We start from the raw sequence: 24,889 nt of genomic DNA on the forward strand, positions 1-24,889 counted from the left end.
CAGTTGCCATTATTCTAATTTTATTAAAAGACCCTTTTTAAAAGGGCAATTAAGATTATTGCAGTAAATATTATGAATAATAGGCTACCTTTAAGCCCATCTGGTTTAACGTCTTGATTTCTGAAACACCTAAATGGATAAGAGACATAATCAATGTCTTTTTCTACTTACAGGCACATATTATGCAATTTTACTATGATTGTTAACAAATGATTGAGCTCTGATAATTTAATTTAAATTTTTTGAAGCTTGTTTCAGAGGCAATTTCAGATTTAAAAAGATACAGTATATCCTTCCACGATGCAACAAAGTTGGTGGTAAATAATTGATGTTGGGTGTTAGTTTAGAAGCTAAACATTATAGGCCTGAATTCAGGTAGGCTACAGATTTTCTCCACTTAACTGTGACTATCTGATCTTGGTGTAAACCACAGGCTTTTATATTTGAAAGTTGACCTTCAAACAGAAATCTCTTCAGTCTGACCTTGCCTGTTGTGGATAATGTGATTTTCGAATAGATGTAATTTTCATTATATTATTATTTTCTTTAGTTTTAAAGCTGATATTAATTTCCTGAACAGCAACAAGTGATGTCAAAGGGAAATAGTTTGAACACAGTTAACTCACTCTGAAGTGTCTGTTATACAACACTTCATACAAGGTCTACTCAAACTAACAACAATTAACCTTGGTGAAACAACACAAGGTAGCTGCAAAAAACTGTGTTTCACTGCAAATAATTTCAACTTGTAAGAGGAAGAACATGTAATTTCCTTATTAAAGTTACCATGTAAACTTTTGCATTGTCAGGAAGATTCTTAAGTATTTTATAGTGGCTGATGGTAAATAAGCAACATAATTAAAATAGTCACAGTGATATGTGATCCCCTGTTAGCTATCATTTTTTAAATGATCTAAATCCACAAGAAGTAGAGGACTTCTGATTCTCCCTCAGCTTCTTTCCACATTTATGATGCATGCAAATCAACAGAGAACATCCCTCATGTAAGGTAAGGCCACTTTATTTGTAAATGAGGTAGATTTGGATCCCAGTGGAGAGAATGGAAATAATGACACAAATGAACAACACAGACACAATTAATAATTATTAAATGTTGGTTTTATTTTTTTTAAATCTTTTTTTGTTGTTTTCTTTTTTTCCAAAGTCGCTTGATAATCTTGACAAAAATTGCAACATATTCCATACTTCTCAAACTGACGCTGTGTCTGTTGCTATTCCAGATTAGCCGTGGAGGGAAAACGTTGTGCGCTGTTCTGGACAGGTGAAGTCCTACTGTAAATGATGAAAAGCAGCTTTGACCGTACAAATAAAAACAAACACATGAACGACTTAGAGAGACTCCACACTGGCATCCTATGTCGTTACGTCTGCAGGGGGTCAGGGTCGGGGTCTCTCTTGCACAATTCCTGGTCTGCCAGGTTTTAACAAAATGAAGTGACTGAAGAAAAAAATTCAGGGGCTCAGTAGCAGAAGTGTGTGTGTGTGTGTGTGTGTGTGTGTGTGTGTGTGTGTGTGCGCATCTGTGAAAGGAGGGGTAGGAGGTGCAGCACAGAACAAATACAAAGAACAGGCCAAGCACACAAAATGATTCCTTCCTGAGACATTGGCGTGTGTACAGTAACGATGGTTTGGATGACGTGTGTGTTTTAGCGGTGAAGGCGTTTTGGCGTAAAAGTGAGTCACAGGGTGAGGTTTACTCTGTAATCGGCAAAAAAGTCACATAGTTGTTTTTACCACAGGTTTCTGGGGGAGATTTGTGAGGGTTTGGTTGACAAACATTACGGACCTTCGTTGTCTGACGGAGCGGAGGGAGATCACTACATTCTAGTCCTTTCTCATCCACTGTAGTTTATCGATCCATTCAGAGAATACAGAGACTCTCTCGTGTTTAATACAGTGTGTGTGTACACCATTCTTCACATTTTAACTCTTTGAAGCTGGTTTGCTCACTTGAACCATTTTCCACCATCTCTTTCTGCTACATTGCCAAAAAAAAAGCTATGCCCCGACTGGAGTGCTACTTTGTTATCTACTGTTCTTAAAAAACAGGTTTTTAAAAGTGAAGGCAGGGGAGGGGAGGGAAAGGTTGAAATCGTTTGTGAAAGCCACATCCTGAACAGCCAGTGATTGGTTAAGGGTCTGTTCAGTATTTAGTAGGACACAAAACATGAAAGACCTTCCTTCAGTAAAATGTGCTCATAAAAGTCTTTGCTTGCATCACAAACCTATAAACAAAACACATAAAAGGTATTCTTAAAAAAAAAAAATCAGGTGAAGCCTAAAACTCTTCATAGTTTTAAAGAAATGAATACAGCTTATATACACAAACTCAAAGGCTACTTAAAATACACCTTAATAATGAATCTTCATTAATTTGATTTCTTGAAAGGACCTGTGACCATATTATACAACCAAGTTCATACAATCATTTTTTTTCCATTCTCTTGGAAGCAAAAAAAAAAAGAAAAAGAAAAAAGGAAAACAAATCCAACTTGGAATAGTCGGTGATATTCATTGCAACTTGTTTTCTGTGCACGTTTGTGTGTGTGTGTGTGTGTGTGTGTGTGTGTGTGTGTTTCTGTCTGCATGTGTTCGCATGTGGAGAGACACATCTTTTGCTTTATGTTCATTAGAATAATGTACAAATGTGATAAAACTGAAACGTCTCTCTCAATACTCTCGATGTGTATGAAAAGATTGAAACAGTGAAGGAGTACAACAAGTAATAATCTCAGAAAACATGTCCTCATGTCGACCTGTAGCTCCGCTCTGGACATGTCAATCACAATAGTTCCTTAACTTTCTATATATATTTATATATCTTCTGTACGAAATCTGTTTTTTTGAAGTTGGAAAAAGAGACCCAGAGTCTTTGAAGGGGGGGGGGGGGGCTTGCAGTCTGCCTCAGAGAACAACAAAAAAAGTGTCTGGTGTTGGTCAAGTCAGTCTGTATGCATTTGTCCTTGTTCATACATCCATCCTAGAGTGCTCCACCCGCTCTCTCTTGAGTCTGTTGGAGAAGAAGGGAGGAGCAGGGGAGGGGATGAGGAGGAGGAGGAGGAGTCATCAGCAGTGTTTTCCGTGTGGTCTCTTGGAGGCATCCAGGTCCCCCTATCCTGCCTCAGCCTCACCTCCCCTCACATCAGCACAAAGCTCTAGAGTGAGGAGAAGCAGATCAGGAGGTGGGGTTTGTGTCTTAGGAGAGGAGAAGGTTAAAGGTTCAGGTTCAAACTCCCCCCTCCTTCACCTCCTTCACCCCCCACCCCCGTAGAAACGTCAAGGAAGGAGGCAGAGAGCATTGTGTGGAAAAATAAAAAGAGGGGCCGTTATCACGGCGATTGAGTGGCTGGACTGCTTTGGGCAGAGCTCGGTGACAGACTGGGGCTGCAGCTGCCTGGGGGGGCGCCGCTGGGCCGGCCACCTGCTGCCCCGCTTTCCAGACCTTCTGAGTTCTCCAGCATCTCCTGGATAAGAGGCGGCATGGAGCCAGGGATCTCCATCTTCAGGGTGATGACACGCTCAGCTCCTGCAGAAAAGAATGTCAAAAGATCGACGTTATTTGAAATCAAAGTTTACAGAGGCTTTGATTACTGTCTGACAATATAAGTCATCAGAACACGATCTATAATGGAAAATTAAAAGTCAGTAGTGTGGGGAACAGACCTTTAGCACTGATGCTTCTTAGATCAGTGATCTTCATGAGCATCTTGGGGAACATGTGCGGTTTGTGGGGTCTCCTCCTCCTTACATAAATCTTCAGCGCCTCCAGAAGCGGCTCCTGCAGGACGTCCACCTTCTCCGCCTGCTCCAAGTCCTGACGATCTGTGGGTTAAGACACAGAGTACAGAAACAATGTGACAATAATAACAGTTAGCCACTAGATGGGGCTCAAACAGAGATAAAAGCAGAGCCGCTATTTCACCAGTGTTAATCTTCAGACCATTTTCTAATTTAGTCATAGTCATAGTCTCCTGACGAAACTGTCCTTTTATACTTAGTCAGATATTAGTCATTCGTTATTGATTTAATTTAGAAAATGAGTCACTGACTAAAATTGCACATCATTTTAGTTGACAAAAATAGAAGATATTTTAGTCAACAAAATCAGACGCAAGCTTTTATTTTTTATTTTCAGAAGCTCCAGGGGGCGGGGCTTCACGGACCTGCAGGCTCCAGGCTGCACATAGTTGCACTCACCACACACACACACCTTTGATGAAGTATGCTATGGTTTACAATGATTTTAGAACAGCTGAGGGGGTAAGTGATAATCCTCACTTGTAATGTTTGTTTCGTTTCGTCACATTTTCGTCAATTAGATGATGAAGTAATATTATTTATCAAATCGTCAAATAGCGGAGTTTGGTCTCATCATCGTCATAGTTGACTAATTTAAAAAGACCTTCGTCAACAAATATTTTCGTCATTTATTTTGTTGGCGAGATTAACACTGTATTTCACCCAGTCTATGATTTTTTGTACAGTATGACCATCACATTCAGAGGAGATGTTTAGTGGGATATTCTTGTCATACCTCCACATAGCAAACAGATGGCACTGAGTAGCCCCGTCTCTGCATCATCCATCTCCAGAGGAAGGAGCTGGTTGGCAAAGGCAAAAACCAGGTCTGTGAGGGGGCCAAAGCCTGCGTTGTGCATCTGAGTTCGGTTTAGCGTGAGTCCATCTGAGAAAGTCATGGTGTCCTGCTCCGGTGTGTAGCGCGTACAGATCCGGAGTATCTGGACAAAAAAGACAAAAAAAGGGTTATTATGTTTTAACCTGGATTATATTTGGTAGAGCCACATCTTCAAGTCTTTAAAAAATGACTGGGCTGATGGAGGTTGTTCTCACCAAGATGTCCAGACAGGCGGCTTTGAGCAGGGTGATCTGGTCAGCGATGGTGAGCGTTGTGAAACCCGGCAGCTGCTTAGCAAACTCCACCGTCTTTATGATGCACTTGGTGGAGAGTTCACTGAACTTGTCCCACAGGTCTACGTCCAAAGAAACACGTCGTTCTGAGCTATTAGTCTGAAAGGAGAGGAGCAGACGTATATATCAAGATTCAGTTGGATACAAGTGCAGCAGGTAAAAGTTGACAAAACGAAGCGTTTGTTTTGTCTGCTTACTGTAGTGTATTTTCCCAGCTGGCAGAGTGACGGGAAAGTTTCCTTGTGTGCCTTGCGAACCCTGTCGATCATCTGCTCTGTGTCGGCACTCAGCACGTAGCTCTCCGTGCACTCCTGCTTCTTCTCATCCTTTTTCTTCTTGTTCCGGTCGTTCCTCACCGCTGCAGGGAAGAGAGGCAAAGAGGATTAGTTTGTGTGACTGAAACTTTTGGATTAGGTAACAGACTTCAGCTACTGGCAGGCTTTAAGTGTGAGTTTGCATTACTTTAAATAGAGCACTACAGACCGCATTTCAGCTTTACTGTGAAACCATTACATCATTGATTAATGATACAATCACTTTATAGGAAAGAACCTGCAGTGAAAACCAAACATATGTGGCCTTCATCAGCCAATTTAATCTGTGAAAAAACTCCTAGAAAAAGTTTTGTAATTTTCCATATGTTCCATATACGCCCGCCTCAAAGCAAACTAAGATCAAGATCAAAGGCAAGGCAGCAGCAGGAGAGGATGCTCCATGTGCAGCAAACAGCAGCTGCAGCATCACTTCTCCTCTCATGCTTTAAGATAAATGTAGTGAGACAGCTCCGTCCAAGAAGGGAGGGGGGGGGGGGGGGAACCTTGAAATAATCTAACGCTGTATCCCTCTGGGCGATCAGGCTCAGAATAGTGTGCTCACCCCAAATGACAAAAAACACTAGGCGGGATGTTTAGCATTGGAATCCCATTACAGACTCCATCCATTTCTCCAGGCCCATCCAGACGGGGGTGCAGTTTAGCTGTGTGTGTGTGTGTGTGTGTGTGTGTGTGTGTGTGTGTGTGTGTGTGTGTGTTGAGTATGGGGGTGGATTGGGTGAGATGGGGTGCCAGTTGATAAATAGTGGTGGTGGATGGAGCTATCCATAAGGCTGACAAATTGCCACAGCTTTCATTAGAGGTCCCGGCTAATCTAATAACATAATATGACAAATATCCTGCCTCTAATGGTTTTAAAAGGGCTCGGCTGCTGAGCCCGGAGCAGAAAAAAACCTTCCAGTATTCTCTCTCTCTCTCTCTGTTGGTTATACAAAACGCTCTCTTTCCTCTCCTTTCACACTATCTTTCCCTTCCCAGAATCCAATCACTCATGCTTTAAATCATCCCACTTTCCTTAACTCATCTCTATCATTTCTTCAATCTCAACCTCCCCTCCAGGTGCCTGGAGTCGCTGACCCAAGATCAGATTTTCTCTGTCTTAATCCTAACCTTGACCATTAAGGGTGAGAGCACAGGGGCTGATGGGAGATCAGTGTGTGTGACAGAGGGGGCATGGCCTGGGGCCAGGGCGGGATGCACCGCTCGGTGCTGCTGCTCATCCATCAGCCCGCAGACAGGCCTCCCTGCCTGGAAGAACATGAGGGGAGGAGGAAGGAGGGGGCTGGAAGTCTGATGCTGCAGCGTGTTATTGCTAAGCACGGTTCTCCACAACAAGAAATGAAGACGCCCCCGCTGTGCGAGAGCACAGTGATGTATCATTTGTCGGCATTTTATTCGTAATCATGTGGCTGTCTGGTGTAGGCAGCTAAACACACGAGGACATGAAGTGAGAAACATTAAATAGACGTTTTGTCTTCATTCAGATAGAGCCAGCGGTATGTTTACTAGAAAACTTTACTAATTCCAACCTTAGAAAAAGCCATGCTACCAAGCTAATAGATATTCTGTTATTTATTTGCAAGATATTTTCACATAAAAAAAGAACATTTTGGGTTAAATATGAGCTCTTCCAACACCTTTTCCCTCAGAAACAGATTCCTCTACCTGCACTTGGGTATCGGGTGATAAGTAAGTTCCCCCTCAGATACAAGAAGGATTGAAAGATACACATGTTCATCCTGGAGAAACCACTGTTGACATTTTGCTAGTTCTGACTTAAATCACACTCTCTGTAGCACCACATCTTTTATGTCTATTGTCACATAATAACTGACCTGGAACAAGTTTGATTTTTCAGGCCAGTTGGTATCTGATCATTGGGGCAATAAGTCGATACTCCATACTGCATTTTAGGTGTCATCACAGGCCCATACTTAAACTGCTATCAGTGTCTGAACACATACTGGAATCAATATCAGAAGAAACTTAGTTCAAATGAAAGTCTAGTGTTTCCCTCCCAATGAAAAGGAAGCTCTTTGAAATGAACAGCTGCAAATCTATAGAAAGAATGATAAGAGTAAAACATTTGACAAGTTAACCCTTCTGGATTACATGGAGAGTCATCATAACATGCACATAATGACATATGCAATCAAGAAAACAAAAATATATGATATTAATATAACATTATTCTTTTTTAATAATGACTTTTCTTGTGCTGTAAATTCATGTTTGGCTTTAAAGATACAAAATAAAATACACACTATCCATTGACAGTAAGTTATAAATCATGTCAGTGAAAACAAGCAGAACAGTAAAATGCTTCCCACTTTCTTTGACTTTTATGAGCTAATTATGACCTTGTTAGTAAATAAACACTCCACATAAAACTGTTTTAAGCTGCTGCACATATTGTTGGCCGGTCCTGTTTGTGTGTCTGATTGGGAATCTGTGTCCTGTCTGCCACGATGGGGAGGGGGTCAGAGAACCGCAGCACAGTCGATGTCCAATTAATTCACAAATAAAAGTGGGGCATCCCTTGCGCCCGGACATTACCCACGCTGACAAATTGGCAGCACAATCATAAGCTGCACAACACAATTTAATGAAGTCATTAAAGAACTATTAGGCAAGACTGGCGATCTGTCATGGCGAATTGCCACATGCAATAACTGAGTGGGGGGGGGGGGATGTAGCGAAGGAGGGAAAATGAAAGAAATACTGCCTTGTTTTTTTTATTATCATGTGTTTGTGTGTGTGTGTGTGTGTGCATATGTTAACTTCAAGCAATGCATCTTTCAAAATGCATTATGAGAAGCAGAATGCTAATGGGGGACTTGCATCCTGGATTGTTTGCGGTTCCGTGTTCATCGCATAAAAATGATTTACAAGAGACAGTGCATAACGTGCAAAGAATACAGCGACAGCATTCACACACACACACACACACACACACACACACACACACACACACACACACACACACACACACACACACACACACACACACACACACACACACACACACACACACACACACACACACACACACACACACACACACACACACACACACACACACACACACACACACACATCACTCAATCATCTGTCCTCACAGTGGATTTCAGCTGCAGTGTGCAGTTAATAGACATTTTCTGCTAGCGCTTGGGTGTGTATTTGCTGTGTAAGTGCGAGTGTGTGTGTGTGTGTGTGTGTGTGTGTGTGTGTGTGTACACAAGACAGAGCGAGGTGGGCAGACAGGGATAATTCGTGTGAGGAAAATTAAAGCACTGGCAGCTCGTCCATCACACAGATTAAATTCAATGGAAAGATAAAAATGTCAATGTTCCCCCTGCTCCCGCCGCTCGCAGCGCAGAGCCGCCGACGACAGTGATGAAACTTTCTCCCTCTCTCTCTCTCTCCTCGAGCATCCCTCCACCCCCTGTCTTCTCTCTCAACTCCATGTTTTCATTCTCACTCACACAGGGTTCAATAGTCTCTTTCCTCTCCCAGCCTTCATCTTTCTCTCCTCTCCTGCCTTTGTGGCTGATGTTATCCTCCCTCTGCGCTGTTCTCCATCATTCTTTGCTTCATCTTATTTTACTTTTATTACTTTTTTCACTGAATAACACCTTCCTCGAGAAAGCATGTGAGCGATAGCTTTGTGTGACGTAAGCTAAAAAAGGGGAGGAGGGGGTGACGAAAGGAGGGAAGTAGTGAACTCAGCAAAATAAATTAAGTTACAAAGATAATGTAACTGAACTACCAGTATACAATGCACAAAGAAGACCGGAGTGGAGAGTTGTCAGAGTCAGAATGAAGTTACTGTAGATTAAATTTCCTCTTAATATGGCATCAAATAAATAAATATAACAATATTCTGCATAATGTTCCAGGGTTTTTCAACCTGTTTGGATGTTCTCCCTTTAAGTTATGGCAGTCAACTTATAACACTTCATTTAAAATGTACAGCTTAACATACAGTAAAATAATTAGCATTTCAATTTTATTAAACAAAATCTTAATTGAATATTTCCATGGACACGTAAAGGTAAAATTAGGTCTCATTTTCTTAAATAAGAGAAATGTATTTTTCATCGCTGAATTTTGTTTCTTTCAACATGTTATTCATCTTGTGACCTTGCAGAGTTGGCTCATGACCCCATTCAGGTCCATACCCCCATGTTGAGAACCACTGCACTTGGGCAGATGTAAAATCAATACTTCCTTAAGTCAAATTTAATCTTGTAAATATGTTTCTAAGTAACTTAAGGTTAACCTCAATTTCAGCCACAAGTTCTTGTTTTTGTGTTTAAATACACCCTGTCAGGTTGATGTTACTGTGGCTCTTTGCCTACAGGCGTTTCCCTTGTATCCTTCCACTTGCTACAAACACCCCCCCCTCCCTCCTTGTGACGCCGTCTTGCGTGGCATCACCACCTGGCAGCAGGCCTGGCACTGTCGTCTGGAGCTGTCTGCTGGCAGACACAAGGTCACCCAGACGTCCCCCCTGACTCCAGCAGGGGGTCTACCTTCTGTATATGTGTGGTTGTTTCTGTGACAGAGTGTGTATGGTGTTTAAGCGGAGCTGTCTGACTGTATTCCTGTTAAAGAGTTTTTATTCATTCAGCCCAGTTTGCGTTTGTCACCTTGCATGTGCATAACTTGAGCGTGTGCTGGAAATTATGCACAAGCTTGCATTTATATGTGCGTGCCCTTGTGTCTGTGTGCGTGAGAGGCACAGAGACCCCCTGTGGGCCCCAGATGGCCAGCCTGTCCTCCCTCACCAGCACAGACCAGCATCACCAGCCAAAGTCACTGCTGAGGACACAGGGCGAGCAATCTGAACGCTCTGCACAAAGTGACCACTACCCAGAAATCACTTCTGAACAGTAATCCAAAACAAGCCCAGAGAAGTTTGGTCAACAAGTATTAGAATTATTTTTTCAAGCCTGCAATCACTTGCAGTGCACAAATTTGAGCTGCTTTCTCTTGTGCAGTTAACCTTTTCCACCACTAGATGGGTCTCCAACCCCAGTCTATTTCCCCGCTGTGTGTCTGTGCCTGTGTGTCTGTGTGTGAAAGAGCACGCTGCTGTGATCCCTCTAACCATGATTAATGGCCCCATTCAAAGGTAAGGAGCTCAGAGGATAACTTCTTTTACTGTAAGCCACAGTGCTGCAGCACAGGGAGCGCTCCCTGCTCTCACTGTAGCACAGAGATGAGGTAAATAGCTCGGGGAAGACAGGAGGCGGAGAGGGACGGAGCTGTCTTCATGCAAGCTTAAACAGGTGTGTGTGTGTGCTGTGAGAGGAGGTGAGGTGTCTCAACTTCCTCTTTTTTGTGTATTTATGAGTATTAATGCCCCACACACACATTCTGTCAGAGTGTAAACTGATAGAGAGTGAGTGTAACAGAGTGTGTCATGTGATCGGGCTGAGGTAAAAACCCCACTGGCCTGTAAGCTCTCTCTGCGGTCACACCTCTTCCAATTACTCTATCAAGTCTGGCTGCCTGCGTGAATGTGTGTGTGAGTGTGTGTGTTCACACAGACCCCGGGGGTGCGATGATGGGAGCAGACGCCTGCTCTTTCACTCTCGGCAGGTGAGAACATATTCATCACAGGGGCCTGCCAAGCATGGCGACACCCTGACTGTTATTGCCAGCCTGCCTCATGGCTAACCTTTATCTCTCATGAACGCAAAACCTCTAAAAAAAATCATCTAAAGGGCATACATGTAGGAAGACTTAAAAAAACAAAACAGATTTTAATTTCCCTTTTAAAAGACAAAATCAAATTCATAATAAATTAAGCTCAACATTTGCACTTCAATCACAGACACAGCTGAGTGTGTGTGTGTGTGTGTGTGTGTGTGTGTGTGTGTGTGTGTGTGTGTGTGTGTGTGTGCGTACTATAGTGTCAGTATTCGAACAAATGTCAACAAAAGCTGCAGCTTAAGACTCCCTGCAGTGGTAACAATCATACTAAACCCCTCTGGGATTTAACAGCTATGATGAGATCTGCGCTTGGCCCTGAGAGTCACGTGGGAGCAGAGCATTCTGGGTAACACTTTTTTTTGTAATACTCACACTCCTTGGACATCCCGACTTCCAGGCACTTCTGCAGCCGACAGTACTGGCATCGGTTGCGGGTGACTTTGTTGATGATGCAGTTCTTCTCCCGGTGGCAGGTGTACACCATGTTTTTCTGGATGCTTCTCCGAAAGAAGCCCTGTGTGACAGATAAGAACAAATGTGATGAAGAGAGAGGAAGAGTGATTGGTGGCAGATTTGGATAAGAGAAATGGGACTGCGTAAGAAATAAAGCAGAAAATGCTAATTTGCTAATTTAGTTAGCTTTTGTTTGTGAGCCACCTTTACTGCTGTTAGCATTTGCTTTGGTCATCTTCTCCATAATCTCTACTTCCAATTATTTATCTATTCCTCTTTTCATCCTTTTCTAAACTACAAAAATCTCCTAGGTTACTTGCTTGATCAAATTAAGGAGGCTGCCCGTCCAGAGTGGCCAGAAGCAGCTACACTTCAAAGGTATCAGACCACCAAACAGTTAATTCCTTAAAGAGCTTATTCTGTGGCATAAACTGGACTGAGTCTAATAGTCTGTCACTACCTCATCAGGCTGCCCACCTCCTCAACCAAATCCATGTGAGCCATGTTGCAAAAGTGACTGCTGTGAGGTTTTTATGTCCGAAGGCTTTTGGGGCAAAAGGCACAGGGTTACTGGGTGCTGTATAACCGTGGCCTAGTTTACACAGCCAGGAAAAAAGCAATTCTAGATCCAGGCCAAGTGTGTATTAATAGAGAATGAAAGAGAGATCATAGGCTGAGAGCATTGTGTAACCAAAAAAATATAAATGATTGTTTTCTTCTATTTCCCTTTTCAATCTTAATGGATCAAAGGACATGCGAGAGCACATTCAACATTCAGTTCATGTGCTTTAGTAAGAAGACATGATAATAACAAGCTCCTCTTCAGTCATATAGATGAAATGTCATATATCTGGGAAGTCTTTGTTTTGATCACATAGAGCAAGACACAGACACAGAGAAAAGCCTGTTTGCCCTGATAGGTGCAACACACATCCAGGGAACTTAATCAGTAATAAAAGCATCAATTACACTCACAATATATGGTCATAAACAGAGGAGACAGTCTAAAAAGAGCCTTTTTATGTTTTAGAATGATGATACACAAAAAAGAACAGATCTTAAATATGTCGATTGTGTGTCAAAATCAACCCAAATATTGTGGATATATTCCACTGCACAGCTCTTACATTGCACCTTTTGTACATTTTGTGTTTTTTATTTTCTTATATTTTACATTTCTAAATTATATTTTATATATTGTAATCTCTTCTTATACTGTATTATTTAAGTTGTTGCTAGTTCTGCTTTATTTCCTTGTTAATTGTTTAGCACCAATACACCAAGTCAAATTCCTTGTGTGTGTAAATGTACTTGGCAATAAACCCCGATTCTGATTCTGATTTCTATCTATATTCTGTGATTTTGCGATTGCAAGAGGCCTCTGAATGCTTCGTAGACAGAGCCTACAACATCAAAACAGTTAAAAAGGCATGCATCACAACTTTTACTCTCCTTAACACACCATACATCCCCAATAAAATCAATGCTAACCTCTGTGGCCTTATTGCTAAAGCATCATTCGAGTGTCAAAAAGATAAAAAGAGGTTAATGCACATTAGCCACAACTGACTGAGTTCTCAGAAAGCACGGCTCGAACAAATGTGATACAGGTCAATGTCTGTATTGATGGGGCTCAGTGGGATATGGGTTATGCTTTGGGAGCCTGGGAGGGAGGGCGGGGCAATCTAGAGAGAAGGAGGAAGGGCGGAGCATGGAGTGGTTCAGTGTTGTGTGGCGGGGTAGCTGCCAGGGAGCCCCATCCCTTGCTTAGGGATTAGCTCTGCTAGCCGACAGATGGCCGGTGGACCTAAACCCGCAATTTGTCCTTCCCCAGATCACCAGGCTCCTCTCACATCTCCTATGCACCGCCACAGAGCGGAAGTGATTCAGGCTTCTAGTGAAGTAAGAAGAGGAAGTGTAAGCAGTTTGCATGTGTGTTTGAGTTAAGTACCAGAAGGGTAACACATGAAAGACTTTCTACATTGCAGGTAGAGCCAAATCAACGTCCTGCTAGTCTACAAATGTAAGGCTCACTAACTCTAGAACACCTATAAATTCAATCAATTAGTCATTATTTATATAACGTCTAATGATACAAGTTATCCCATGAAAATGTAGATAGTGTCAGTCTACCGACACTCTTTGAAAGCACTTTGCAACAGTTGCAAGGAAACTTCCTTTTCACAGGAAGAAACCCCAAGTAGAACCAGACTTATTGGTAGACAAGCATCTCCCATGACAGGATGGGCCGAGAAAGTTGGACCTGCTACCTCCCAGCAGAAGAGTGAGGCGTGCACAAACAACAAAGTGTAGAGGACAAGGCTTATAGTTTAATGTTGATTCTAGCTGCTGATGCTGAGGGATAAGTCTGTGGTCTTTGTGTGTGCGTGTATCATGTCCTCTTTGATCTGCCGCTGCCCTGACCCTGACCCCAGTGTCACTAGGGGATTGACCCACTCCGTCCTCACTTCATGAGGCTCAGGTGCCCTCTCGCAGCACCTCCTGATTGGCTGTTGCTGCCAGCTCGTGGGCCAGTCAATTGTTCCTGCTCCCTTCCCCCCCTCTCGCTCCCTCCTTCTTTTAGGAGTCATTGCTTCCTGCGGCCCTTAAGCCTCTTTTTGTATCACCACTTAATCCGCCTGGCGACAAGAGCCCTCAGCAGGCCTGTCAGCCACCCTGCAGTGTTCAGAGCGGCGGGTGCAGGGCGAGGAGGAGGGGGGGGGGAAGAGGAGCATACAGCGAGAGCACACAAATGACTGCATGTGTCATGAGCTCTTAAATATGCAACTTGTCCGACTTGTGTGCGTTATCATGCATTGTGTGAGCTTGTCAGTGCATTCTTGTTTTTATGTGTGTGAGGAAATTAGAGCAAGGCAAGCAGAGGGAAGCCTGGGGTTGGCAAGTTCACGGGGAAGCACAGGGATCCTCTCTTACGTGACTTTCACACTGTGCCCAGATTAAAAGTGCGTTCCCAGCCACCCACTGTGTCTGTGAGTGTGTGTGGGTGTGCCTCTGACTCCCTTACGATTCGGCTATTGCTAAAGCCAAAACATTAGCTAGGACGGATGCTTGGTGAGAGGGCAATTTGGAAACACAGCAAAATAAGGGGGACATTCTTGCAGGAATCAGCGGTTGGGGAATTTTGGTCTGGCGGAAACCAGGAAGAGAGATTGCCTGCCTCTCGCTGCCATGCCTCCAAGACAAAAACATAAACATGAGGGGGCGGGCATGCATATTTAATGTGTAAGTATTAATATCTGGAGGGGAAAAGAAGTGCAACGCCGGAGAGTTTGTGCGAGCGCAAGAACTCAAACAACAAACGAACGAGCTTTCTCCAAGTAGCACATCTCAACATCCCCCTCCTGTTTCCTCCGTTTCGTTGCAGCCCTGAGGAAACGCCTTTGTAGTTCAACGTGCTGCAGTAAAGCTGCTGCTGCTAACCCTCAACTTACCCCAGTCTCAGAGGAGACAACCATATACATTCACATGACTGTAGTGCTGAATTATTGAGAGTGCTCTGCCAAGTCATCTCCTCTGAAGTCAGAGATATGGAGAAGGCATCCTGAATTTTTCAATTAGCACTGCGGCTGTTGAGCGGGAAGACAGACGACTAATAAACATGGGACTAGATGATGATGGGGACTGTTGAACCCCGGATACTGTTGTTGTTTGATCAACATTCTTTTGGTTGGATCTTTAAAAACCGGATGACTTGTTGAGTTTTTGTCACGCAGTAGTACCTAAAGAACAGATTACAGATTGCACACACTTGCATGTTAATACATAAGATACCATTTTTTTTCATTTTGCTTTATTTATATATTTTATTTAAAAAAAATCAGGAATGATAAATTTAAGATGGACTTGCTTCATATGTTCTATGTTTAACCTCCAAATTAGTGATCAGTATTTAATTGAATGTATGGCATGTCTTTTTGTTTTCATTTCAACTATAAACTGCTTATTCATCAACCCTTCACTCTGTTTGCAAAAAAGCAAGTGACCACTTAAACTACAAAACTGCTGCCTCTGCTTAAGACAGCGGGACACACACACACTGACACTAACCACAGACAAGAGACCCATATTTTTATATTGGTTAACACTACCAAACATCCACACACACACACACACGCGCTCAGACACACACACACACGCGCGCGCTCAGACACACACACACACACGCGCTCAGACACGCTCAGACACACACACACACACACACACACACACACACACACACACACACACACACACACACACACACACACACACACACACACACACACACACACACACACACACACACACACACACACACACACACACACACACACACTCTCACTGGGAGCTGAGATTTAGCCTTATTAATAAACTTATTACCCCATTTAATCAGACACTATTAGACTATGGGGAGACACATTAAATGGACACAATAAAGTAGTAGGGGGCTTAAAAGAGCTGCAGAGCAGCTGCAAACCCTTTGTGGTATCAAACATGCAAACAGAAAAACATGGACACACTAGAATCTAAGTGGTTAGCAGCAAGCTAACTACTTGTGCATAAAATAAAAGAATCTATAAATCCTATATATTAGTTGTATTTATCATGATTTACACCCTTGACATTTATTTAGGACTTGCACAAAATATGAACTTAATAATAATAATCATTATTATAATTATTATAATGTGTATTTAGGTAGGAGCATATTGCAGCATACATTTGAAAAGAAAATATCTGTGTGTATTACATACTGCACAATATTATGTAAACAAGGGGAACTACGCACCATTTCTTACTTCTCTATCACACACACACGATTCTCTCTCTTTCATACAGCTGCTTCTTTTCATATCTTCCCACCTCTCTTTTTTGTCCAAGCAGTTATGTTTTCTTAAAAACATTTCCTGTCAATCTACAAAATCTTCAACTCTTTTTTTTATGAATCCACAGGACCATTGCAGCAGCAAATTCAGCAGTGATTTTTCTTTTCTTCCAGCAGTAAAGCAGGTTCAGTTTCATGGAGCCCTCTGAGGATTTCTGTTAAAGAGTAATGTTTTTTATTTATGTGTCTAAAACTCCTAGCTCCTCTGTGCTCCCCTCCCAATGCATTCTTCAGTCATTTTCCCCCTCCCCCCCTCGTGCTCTGATGCACTGACCGTCTTTTCTTGTCGTGTCAGTGAGTTCAGCTGTGGCCCCTGTACCCAGTCCCCCTAATCTGCTGCCCCTCCAGCCATCCCCACTTCTCTCTTTCGAGCTTTTTTTCATGCCTCTCAGAGTTCAGGCTGCTCTCTTGCTCCCTGCAGTCCCTGCCATCTCTGTACCATTTTGTCTGGATTTCTACATTCCCCTGAGCTCCTGGCCTCCCTTGTATACCTTTTTTTTTTTTTTGGTTTTTCACTGCTACTGCCTTGCCCCTTTTCAGTATGCTCTTTTCCTCTCTGCTCCACCCCCTTCCCTCTGCACATATGGAAACAAACACAGTATTGGCTGAACAGTCAATAACTCAAAGGGTCTAGCGGGCACCTGTCACAAACAGCACCACCCTGCCTGCCTTCATCAAACCACTCCCTGTTCTCCTCTCGCTACACACAGAAACGTTGTTATGAGAAAAACCATTCAATGTTGATTTCAATTCTCTGGTTTTGGTTAAGACACTACAACTACAAAATCCTGCTTGGGTTCTTCAAGATTGCCAAAAGAAAAAGAAGATTTTATGGAGATACTAGAATCTCACCTGGCAGTAATGTTACATGAGATTCCTCAGATCCCTCCTCCTCTTTATCTCTATCCTCCTGTGAGCTTACACAACTTTAGCTCCTCGCCTTGGGGGGAGCCAGATAATGAAGACTGTGCGCTCACTCTAACATGAGAGCATGTATGCATGCATGAGCTCCATAACCATCTACTGATAACAGAGCAGATGGGGGTTATGTGGCCTCTTCAGCACCTGTGTAACTCGACTGATATTGATAACAGACAGCTGAATGTGGGCACGTCAGCAAAACTGATACGAGCAGCAACAACACTCTATAGATGATTGAGTTGCACATAATGTACACCTGACGATGATAACCGTCAGATAATCATATACGTTATCTTGTTTTACAATGGGTGCAGATATAGTTTGCAGTTTTTAAGTGTTCTATGTTTCTAGTGTACTATTCTAACTCATCCATATCTTATTGAGTATGAAAATCAATATATAATCACAAGCTCTAAACAATTAAATAAGTTATATAAGAAGCTTCCTTGAGTTCTGATATTCAGTACAACAGCACTCCCTCTAGTTATTGCTTGAATAAAGCACGAAGTAATAAAGCCAGTAAAAGAAGTCAATTTTGGTGCATTTCCAATGTTAAGTTTCTACTATTAAACAGTGAAAAACACAAACGGATGTGAAATTCTCCAAATGACGGGCCGAATAATTTTTTTTATCATCTCATCTCAGGCTGCGGAAGCATGAGTGTATTCATTTTTTTTCCCCAACATGAATCACATGAAGGTTAGAGGATTGATGAACATCTTGCTTGCTTGGCAATTTTCAGAAGAAGGCCAGGAGTCTCACCTTGCAGCCCTCACAGGCGCTGACACCATAGTGGTACCCCGAGGACTTGTCCTGGCACACAAAGCAGGGCTTGTAGACGCGGGGCGGCGGGGGAGGCGAGGGCGGGCTTGGCACTATCTCCTCTGAGCTGGTACTCTGGGTCTCTATCGCTGTGGAGAGAGAAAGAGGGCAACAACAGGAGGGTTAGAGGGAACGTTATCAGATGGAGCGCAGACAGACATGCAGCATTAATCGATATCAGTGGGATAAACAGTACATCTCAGGATTACACTCACACACACACTCACACACACTCCAGACAGATTCCTCTCTCTCCGATACAAATCACCAGAAGGGAAACTTATTCTTGTTCTAATGTGTTAAATAAAAACACTGCAAGTGCATGGACTACTTCTTCATCTGTGGTATTCTACTTGATCCGCCAGAGGAAAGAAATGTCTTCAAAGAACACTTTCTAACACACACACACACACACACACACACACACACACACACACACACACACACACACACACACACACACACACACACACACACACACACACACACACACACACACACACACACACACACACACACACACACACACACACACACACACACCATCAAAGCAGCAAAGACAACAGCCTCTGCAGAATGTTCTTATTTACTGCTTAAATTATGGCTGCTGTTGTGTGTGTGTGTGTGTGTGTGTGTGTGTGTGTGTGTGTGTGTGTGTGTGTGTGTGTGTGTGTGTGTGTGTGTAACAGCCAAAAGCGGCTCCTCTTGCAGGGTTCAAAGAAAGGTTCTCTCCTCTGAAATACGGCTTGAAGTTGTGCATTTAAATTGTGCTGTTTTAAGTCTGAATGCTTGAGAGTATATAAGGATAAAGGTCACACTGTACCAATAAAGAGCTACAAATACTGAAAACAAGGTAAAGCATCATTTCTTTGTGCTTCTGATCTTGCAGGACAGGCTCCTGCGTAACTTGTTTATCCCATTTCAACCCAGCACACACACCTCATTCTGTCTTCTTCAATATGAGACTAGTAAACAAAAGAGGGGCTGGGAACACTCATCCAATAAGAACTAATATGACAAACCAAACAACTTGTGAGCGCTTTGTAAGCTCCCATATTTTGATGTGCCTTACATGGTAAACACAGTAGTCCCGGGTTTTGAGGAAGTAACCTGCTGTTGCCTTCATGCAATATGTATTGGACTTTGACCTCAATATCCTGTGTGTTACAAAACATGGGGCTTTAATCAACACAATCAAAAACACACTTTCACAGCAGAGACCTGCACCCTGTGGCCAGTGGCTGACGGTCTAAGTGAATAATCCTCGTTTGCAAATGAGCTAGCTTTCTCAGCCAGCATGTGTGCTGGGTAAGTTTTTTTTTCATACTCATGCCAACAACATGAGACTTGACATGCAGAAACTATTTGAAGAACATTGGTTTAAATTCTTCTGCTTTTATACATATCCATACTGGTATTTGTTGCATGCATGAGTTGCATTTTGTAGCCCTGTTGCTCTCCCAGCATCCTCTACTAAAGGTTGGATCAAACAGCTCAGAAGCTGCCTGCAGCTCAGTGCTGGAGTGTAAATAAGCCATCTATATTTAACAGAGTGGGACGGTTCAGCAGGCCCGTAGTACAGCTGGGAAGACGCTCCACGTGACGACACAATCACACTGCACATTGTGTGATATAAAGCGAGGATCAACTTTTTGTCTCTCTCTCTCTCTCTCTCTCTTCCTCTCTCTCACCATTTCCTATCCTTTTATAGAGTCTGAGTGCGGGTCTCAGCTTGCCAATCTCCACACAGCAGATGGTGCAGAAGAAGATTACATTCAGAACAACCAAAATAAACCAACCTGAAGCCCAGATATGTTCCACATGTCCTGGTAAATAAAAAAACAAAGACAAGCAGCATACACAAAAAAAATCTAGCTTCTCCAAAGCTTTCGTGTGTGTTATCTCACACAGCCAATCCAAGGGAGTTTCAGGTGACGGGGACAGTTAAGCTGAACAGCAATGAAGCTCACATCGCATTGTTTATTGAACCAGGGTTTCTTTTGCAAAAAGACTATCATGAGAAAGAAGGAATAATTATGTAGGGTGAAGATGAAGGGGGGTAAGCATAGGCCATGAAGACGCAGGAGAGACAGAGGTGTGTGTGAGCAAAAAACAGACAAAATACAAAACAGATGAAGTGATAAAAGTGGTATGCACACAGAGAGGAGGGACTGTATTACTTCAATCATGTTCCTTCCTCCTGTTTTAGATTCTAGATTCTCTTAAGGGAAAAGAGTGTGCAGAATTTGATGCTCATTATCAAAAGAATCGTACAATCTTCCAGCAGAAACAATACACGTTTCTACTGTTTCTGAGGGTAAAAGTAAGAAAACTTTTTCAGAAACAACCACTGCAGGCAAGGACGAGAATTTGTCCTCTTGTTTCTTATTGCGATCATATTGATGTCATTAAGGCCATCTTTGCCCACACCACTGGGCATTGCAGTCGCCACACTCTTGTCAAACAAATTAAACTTAAATAGAGCGGCCCTTACGTAACATGGCATATTTTCTCATTAGCACAAAACCATTCACGGTTTTCTGCGCTCTTCTGCCTCTGTTGGCGTGGAGTGATTAGAGGCCTGCGTTATTAGTGTTGCCGCAGAGCTATTCATCCAGCTGACTTCATTAGAAATGCATAGACAAACAGATGTGCCACCCACTTGGGCACACATACACATAAAAACACTACCCATGCTTACATTTACCCAGGCGAAGGGTTTTCCTAGAGCCATTAAAAAAGCCTTGTGGGTCAGAGACACACACACATAAATACACACAGTCTTAATGAGAGCACCCATTGGAAATCTGGGACACAAGGACCAGAGTCTGTGAGGGGGCTGGCGACTGTAATTAAATACAATGGCTGGCTTCTGGAGCCTTGTCAAGCCGAGGCATGGAGCAAAACAATGGCAGGCCTGTGGACAGAGAGGCAGAGAGGACAGATCTACTTAGCTCTTCAACAGCCCTCACCCAGGCATTATTCAACACCAGCCTGCATCTGATCAACACCGACCATACCACAAGCCCGCCTATTGTGTGACCCACGAAATCCTACGCACAAACACTGGAAGAACTGACTCATGCTCGCCTGGAGAGCTTTCCCTCGATATCCTTTGCAACATGTTAGCGCTGGAAACTTCTGTGTCTGGCAAAGTTTTCCAGGCCGGAGCCGGAGCCCCTCCTGAGCCCGCAAAGTCGGCTCAGTAACTAAAACTCGAGCTGCAGCTAGAATATCATTCCTTTAGCCAAGAGAGGGCTAGAATGAATAGACAATAACAGCCTGATTTGCTTTGGAATACAGGCACGGGACCCAGCGGCCATGAAAATAATGTTTAAATGAAAACAGTGCAGAGTAACTGATAAGTATCCATTGTGTTTCGGCAAAGGGGGGGAAACACAAACCACACAAAGCATATGGCCACTGCTGTTATTGTTAACCAAAGACATATTGGAGAATACAGTCGGGCATGTTGTTGGACCAGTCCAAGAAACGGGGATAAAAAGTGCTACTGTCAGGTGTGACCTGCAGAAAACAAACCTGACACTGAAGCACTGAACAGATAAAGTCCATTCAACAGCAGGTTGAATTTAAAGCTACTATGAGGAACTTGAATTAAGTTTCAATCATATTGACACCTGTGGACAAAATGTTATGTCTAATCTCTTGCTGATTATGTTTTTATGTATTCTGTCACTTCTAGAAATCATCCAGCTCTCTTCTAACTGTCTAAATGTATCATCATGATCCACCATGTATCTTTTCTCTTCCAGTCTGCATGCTGTAAATCGCCTTGTCTGACACCTACAAGGCATTAAAAATAACTATATAGAAACACTCAATTTTATCACTGAAGATCTGATAAAGGCATCAGGGTTACTATTCAGTCTGTTTAATAACCAGCTAAAAAAATCATCACTTTAAGAACAGATGTGTTCTAATTTGGAGTTTTATCATCATGATTTGCTCTCACATCATTTATTTTATATGCATGATGTGTCAAAGCTTCTTGCTTAAATGTACAGACCTTTATTTCAACATCCACAGACAACCTGTTACAAACCCCTCGGTGTGCGTGCAGCGTGCGTGTCTGCAGGCCTCACATATCTTAATAGCTTAATGTAGCATGGTGTTTCTCCAACTACAAGCCAAAGCACCGGTGATTTAATTAAGTTCAAGTGTGAGTGGTCTGTAATGCTGCTCTTCAGATTCACTTTGCATACATCATGAGCCACAAGTGCACTAAGAGAGAAGCCCCGCGCCCTCGCCGACACTTCACTCCGTTACTGCATGCCGAGACTTAAACAGACAAAATATGATAGACTGAAATGAAATCTATTCTGATGATGTACTGGCTGGAGCTCTGATACTGACATAAGATGGCCTGGCTAACATCAGCACTTCAAAGGCATCGAGACCACAGAGCAAGACACACACACACACACACACACACACACACACACACACACACACACACACACACACACACACACACACACACACACACACACACACACACACACACACACACACACACACACACACACACACACACACACACACACACACACACACACACACACACACACACACACACACACACACACACACACACAAGCCCACTGGCTATTATCAAGCCTCCAGACTCTGGTTTGTCTCGGACCAGTGCTGTCGAGCATTTCTCGAGGTTCAGCCTTAGGTTAGTCCTCTGAGATTTGATTACCTTCATCCCCACTGGTTACTGGGCCCAGCTGTGAAGCATATTAATGAGATTTCACCATCATTAGGGGGAAGCTAACGACATTAGCAGGCTGGCTGCTCTGCTGGCTGGCTGCATTGTGGGTAAAAAAAACTGCAGAAAATGAAGGCAGAGGGGATGGACTTTGTTGAATCCTACTCTATCACAGACCATTGTGTACCCCTGACTTCTATTAGATTATGTGGACACACACACACACACACACACACACACACATGCTGGCCACATGGAAGACGCATGGAAGAACATATCGAGGTCCATTTGTCTTTCCATGCAGTGAGTGTGCAGGAGACGAGACACCACACAGACCACCATGCCACAGGGTTCTGCATTAAGGCTTGCTTTGAAGTCTGCTTAAAATAATGAAGCGGGATGGACGATGGAACTGCCTCAGGGATAGAGACCGGCTCACAAAAAACCATGGGAGTAGTAGGCCAATGCATCATGCATGTCCATAAAAATGACTGGCAGCAACTTAAGAGCTTTGAAGTGCATTGAAACACACAGACAAGCGAGCAGCAAAGAGCATCGCTCATGCATGGTGCTTGACTTTTGCTAAACATTCAGACGTTGTTTCTGGTTCCTGTGTCAGGGATGTGGGTGAGAGGCAGTAGGGAAAAATGATAAACACACAAGCGGGAATGCTTTGTCAGCACTCTTCAATTACTGAAGGGGGAAATGGGACTACTTCCTCGCTAACAGGGAAATCCTGCCATTCTCTAACAGAGCTTCATAATGGCTTTCCGCTGAAAATGGAAGGGGCTCCCATCGCTGCCTTCACACTGATTACTGACAGCCAGAAAGCCACACACGCCATCTTAATATGAGCTGCGATGAAGGCATCATGTGTGCGTGATCACACACCATCAGGCACGCACAGACTGACAGCTGTAAGCAGACAAACGGCGGGGTGTGTTTGTGTTCAAACACTGAGTGTGAACAGTTATTGGCTGGGAGAAGGGGAGGAAACTGTTGGTGGGGTATAGGGGGTGAAATGGAACACACACACACACACACACACACACACACACACACACACACACACACACACACACACACACACACACACACACACACACACACACACACACACACACACACACACACACACACACACACACACACACACACACACACACACACACACACACACACACACACACACACACACACACACACACAGGAAGGAGAACCAGAGGTTAACATGGGGCAGAAGAGCAGACAGCAAGCCTCACGCCTCCCATATTCACTGTAACTACATCCAGCCGTTCCAACCCCCTCTCCCGCCACTTTCCCCCTTCATCTCCCCCTCACTCATACCTGCCCCATTTTCTGCGTCTGACATTTTCATCTACACTTTGCTCTCTACAACTTTAACTCTTTGCAAGGGAGCAAGTTGCAGGAGGTTCACTTCAAACCTGTCCTTGCCAAAGAGGATTTCTATACTTTTGAGGGATGGGGGTTCTTAGACAGAAAGTAAGCACTTCTGAATCAACACATTAATATCATAAAATACATGAAGATTACACACCAGGCACAGAAAGCAAAGGACCTTGATTTTACAAAAAAAGGCCAGAGTTCCAATTTTAGAAATGTAAATATATGATTGGTCCTCCTCCACCTTAAGATGCAATTGAATCACAATGGCTCAGTTACAGTGTCTTATTCCCTTTCTGATTGTTCTGGATCCTGAAGTTTGTTATGCTAGCAGCCAGGCCATCTGTCACTACTCCCACTCATATCATGTTTGTTATGGCACCATACAATTGTGTGTGTGTGTGTTTTAGTGAGGGTAAGCTAGGAGGATTACTGAGGATCTCCCTGCCTGGTTGTGCTGTACCTAAGCTGCTGCATGTCTAGCTTGCAGTGTGCTTCTCAGTACAGATCTAGTATGAGCAAGAGGGGACTAAAGGGGGAAGAAAGAGTGGGAGAAATAAGGGGAGTGTATGGAGATACAGGGTGCCGTCACCATTAATGAGTCTCCAAGAATTCCAAGCAAAATAATGGGATCATACTTGCTGCAGTCACAGAGTTGTGCAATAACAC

The 24,889-nt window shown here is 43.2% G+C and overlaps 1 protein-coding gene across 6 annotated transcripts in view; it reads right to left on the reverse strand.

The window, feature by feature from the left end:
* Positions 1-1,101: 1,101 nt before the first annotated feature.
* Positions 1,102-24,889, reverse strand: part of raraa (retinoic acid receptor, alpha a) — a 152,211-nt gene continuing 128,423 nt past the window's right edge. For all 6 annotated transcript variants that reach the window (XM_061028778.1, XM_061028776.1, XM_061028774.1 and 3 more), the window contains 7 exons: positions 18,025-18,173; positions 11,376-11,517; positions 5,148-5,308; positions 4,873-5,049; positions 4,556-4,760; positions 3,685-3,843; positions 1,102-3,547 (listed from right to left, as the gene is read on the reverse strand). In XM_061028778.1, coding sequence (XP_060884761.1) covers positions 3,351-3,547; positions 3,685-3,843; positions 4,556-4,760; positions 4,873-5,049; positions 5,148-5,308; positions 11,376-11,517; positions 18,025-18,173 — 1,190 coding nt within the window. In that variant the 3' untranslated portion in view covers positions 1,102-3,350. The remainder of the gene's footprint in view (positions 3,548-3,684; positions 3,844-4,555; positions 4,761-4,872; positions 5,050-5,147; positions 5,309-11,375; positions 11,518-18,024; positions 18,174-24,889) is intronic.

Source organism: Labrus mixtus, chromosome 21 (genome assembly GCF_963584025.1).
Source record: "Labrus mixtus chromosome 21, fLabMix1.1, whole genome shotgun sequence".
Lineage (NCBI taxonomy): Eukaryota > Metazoa > Chordata > Actinopteri > Labriformes > Labridae > Labrus > Labrus mixtus.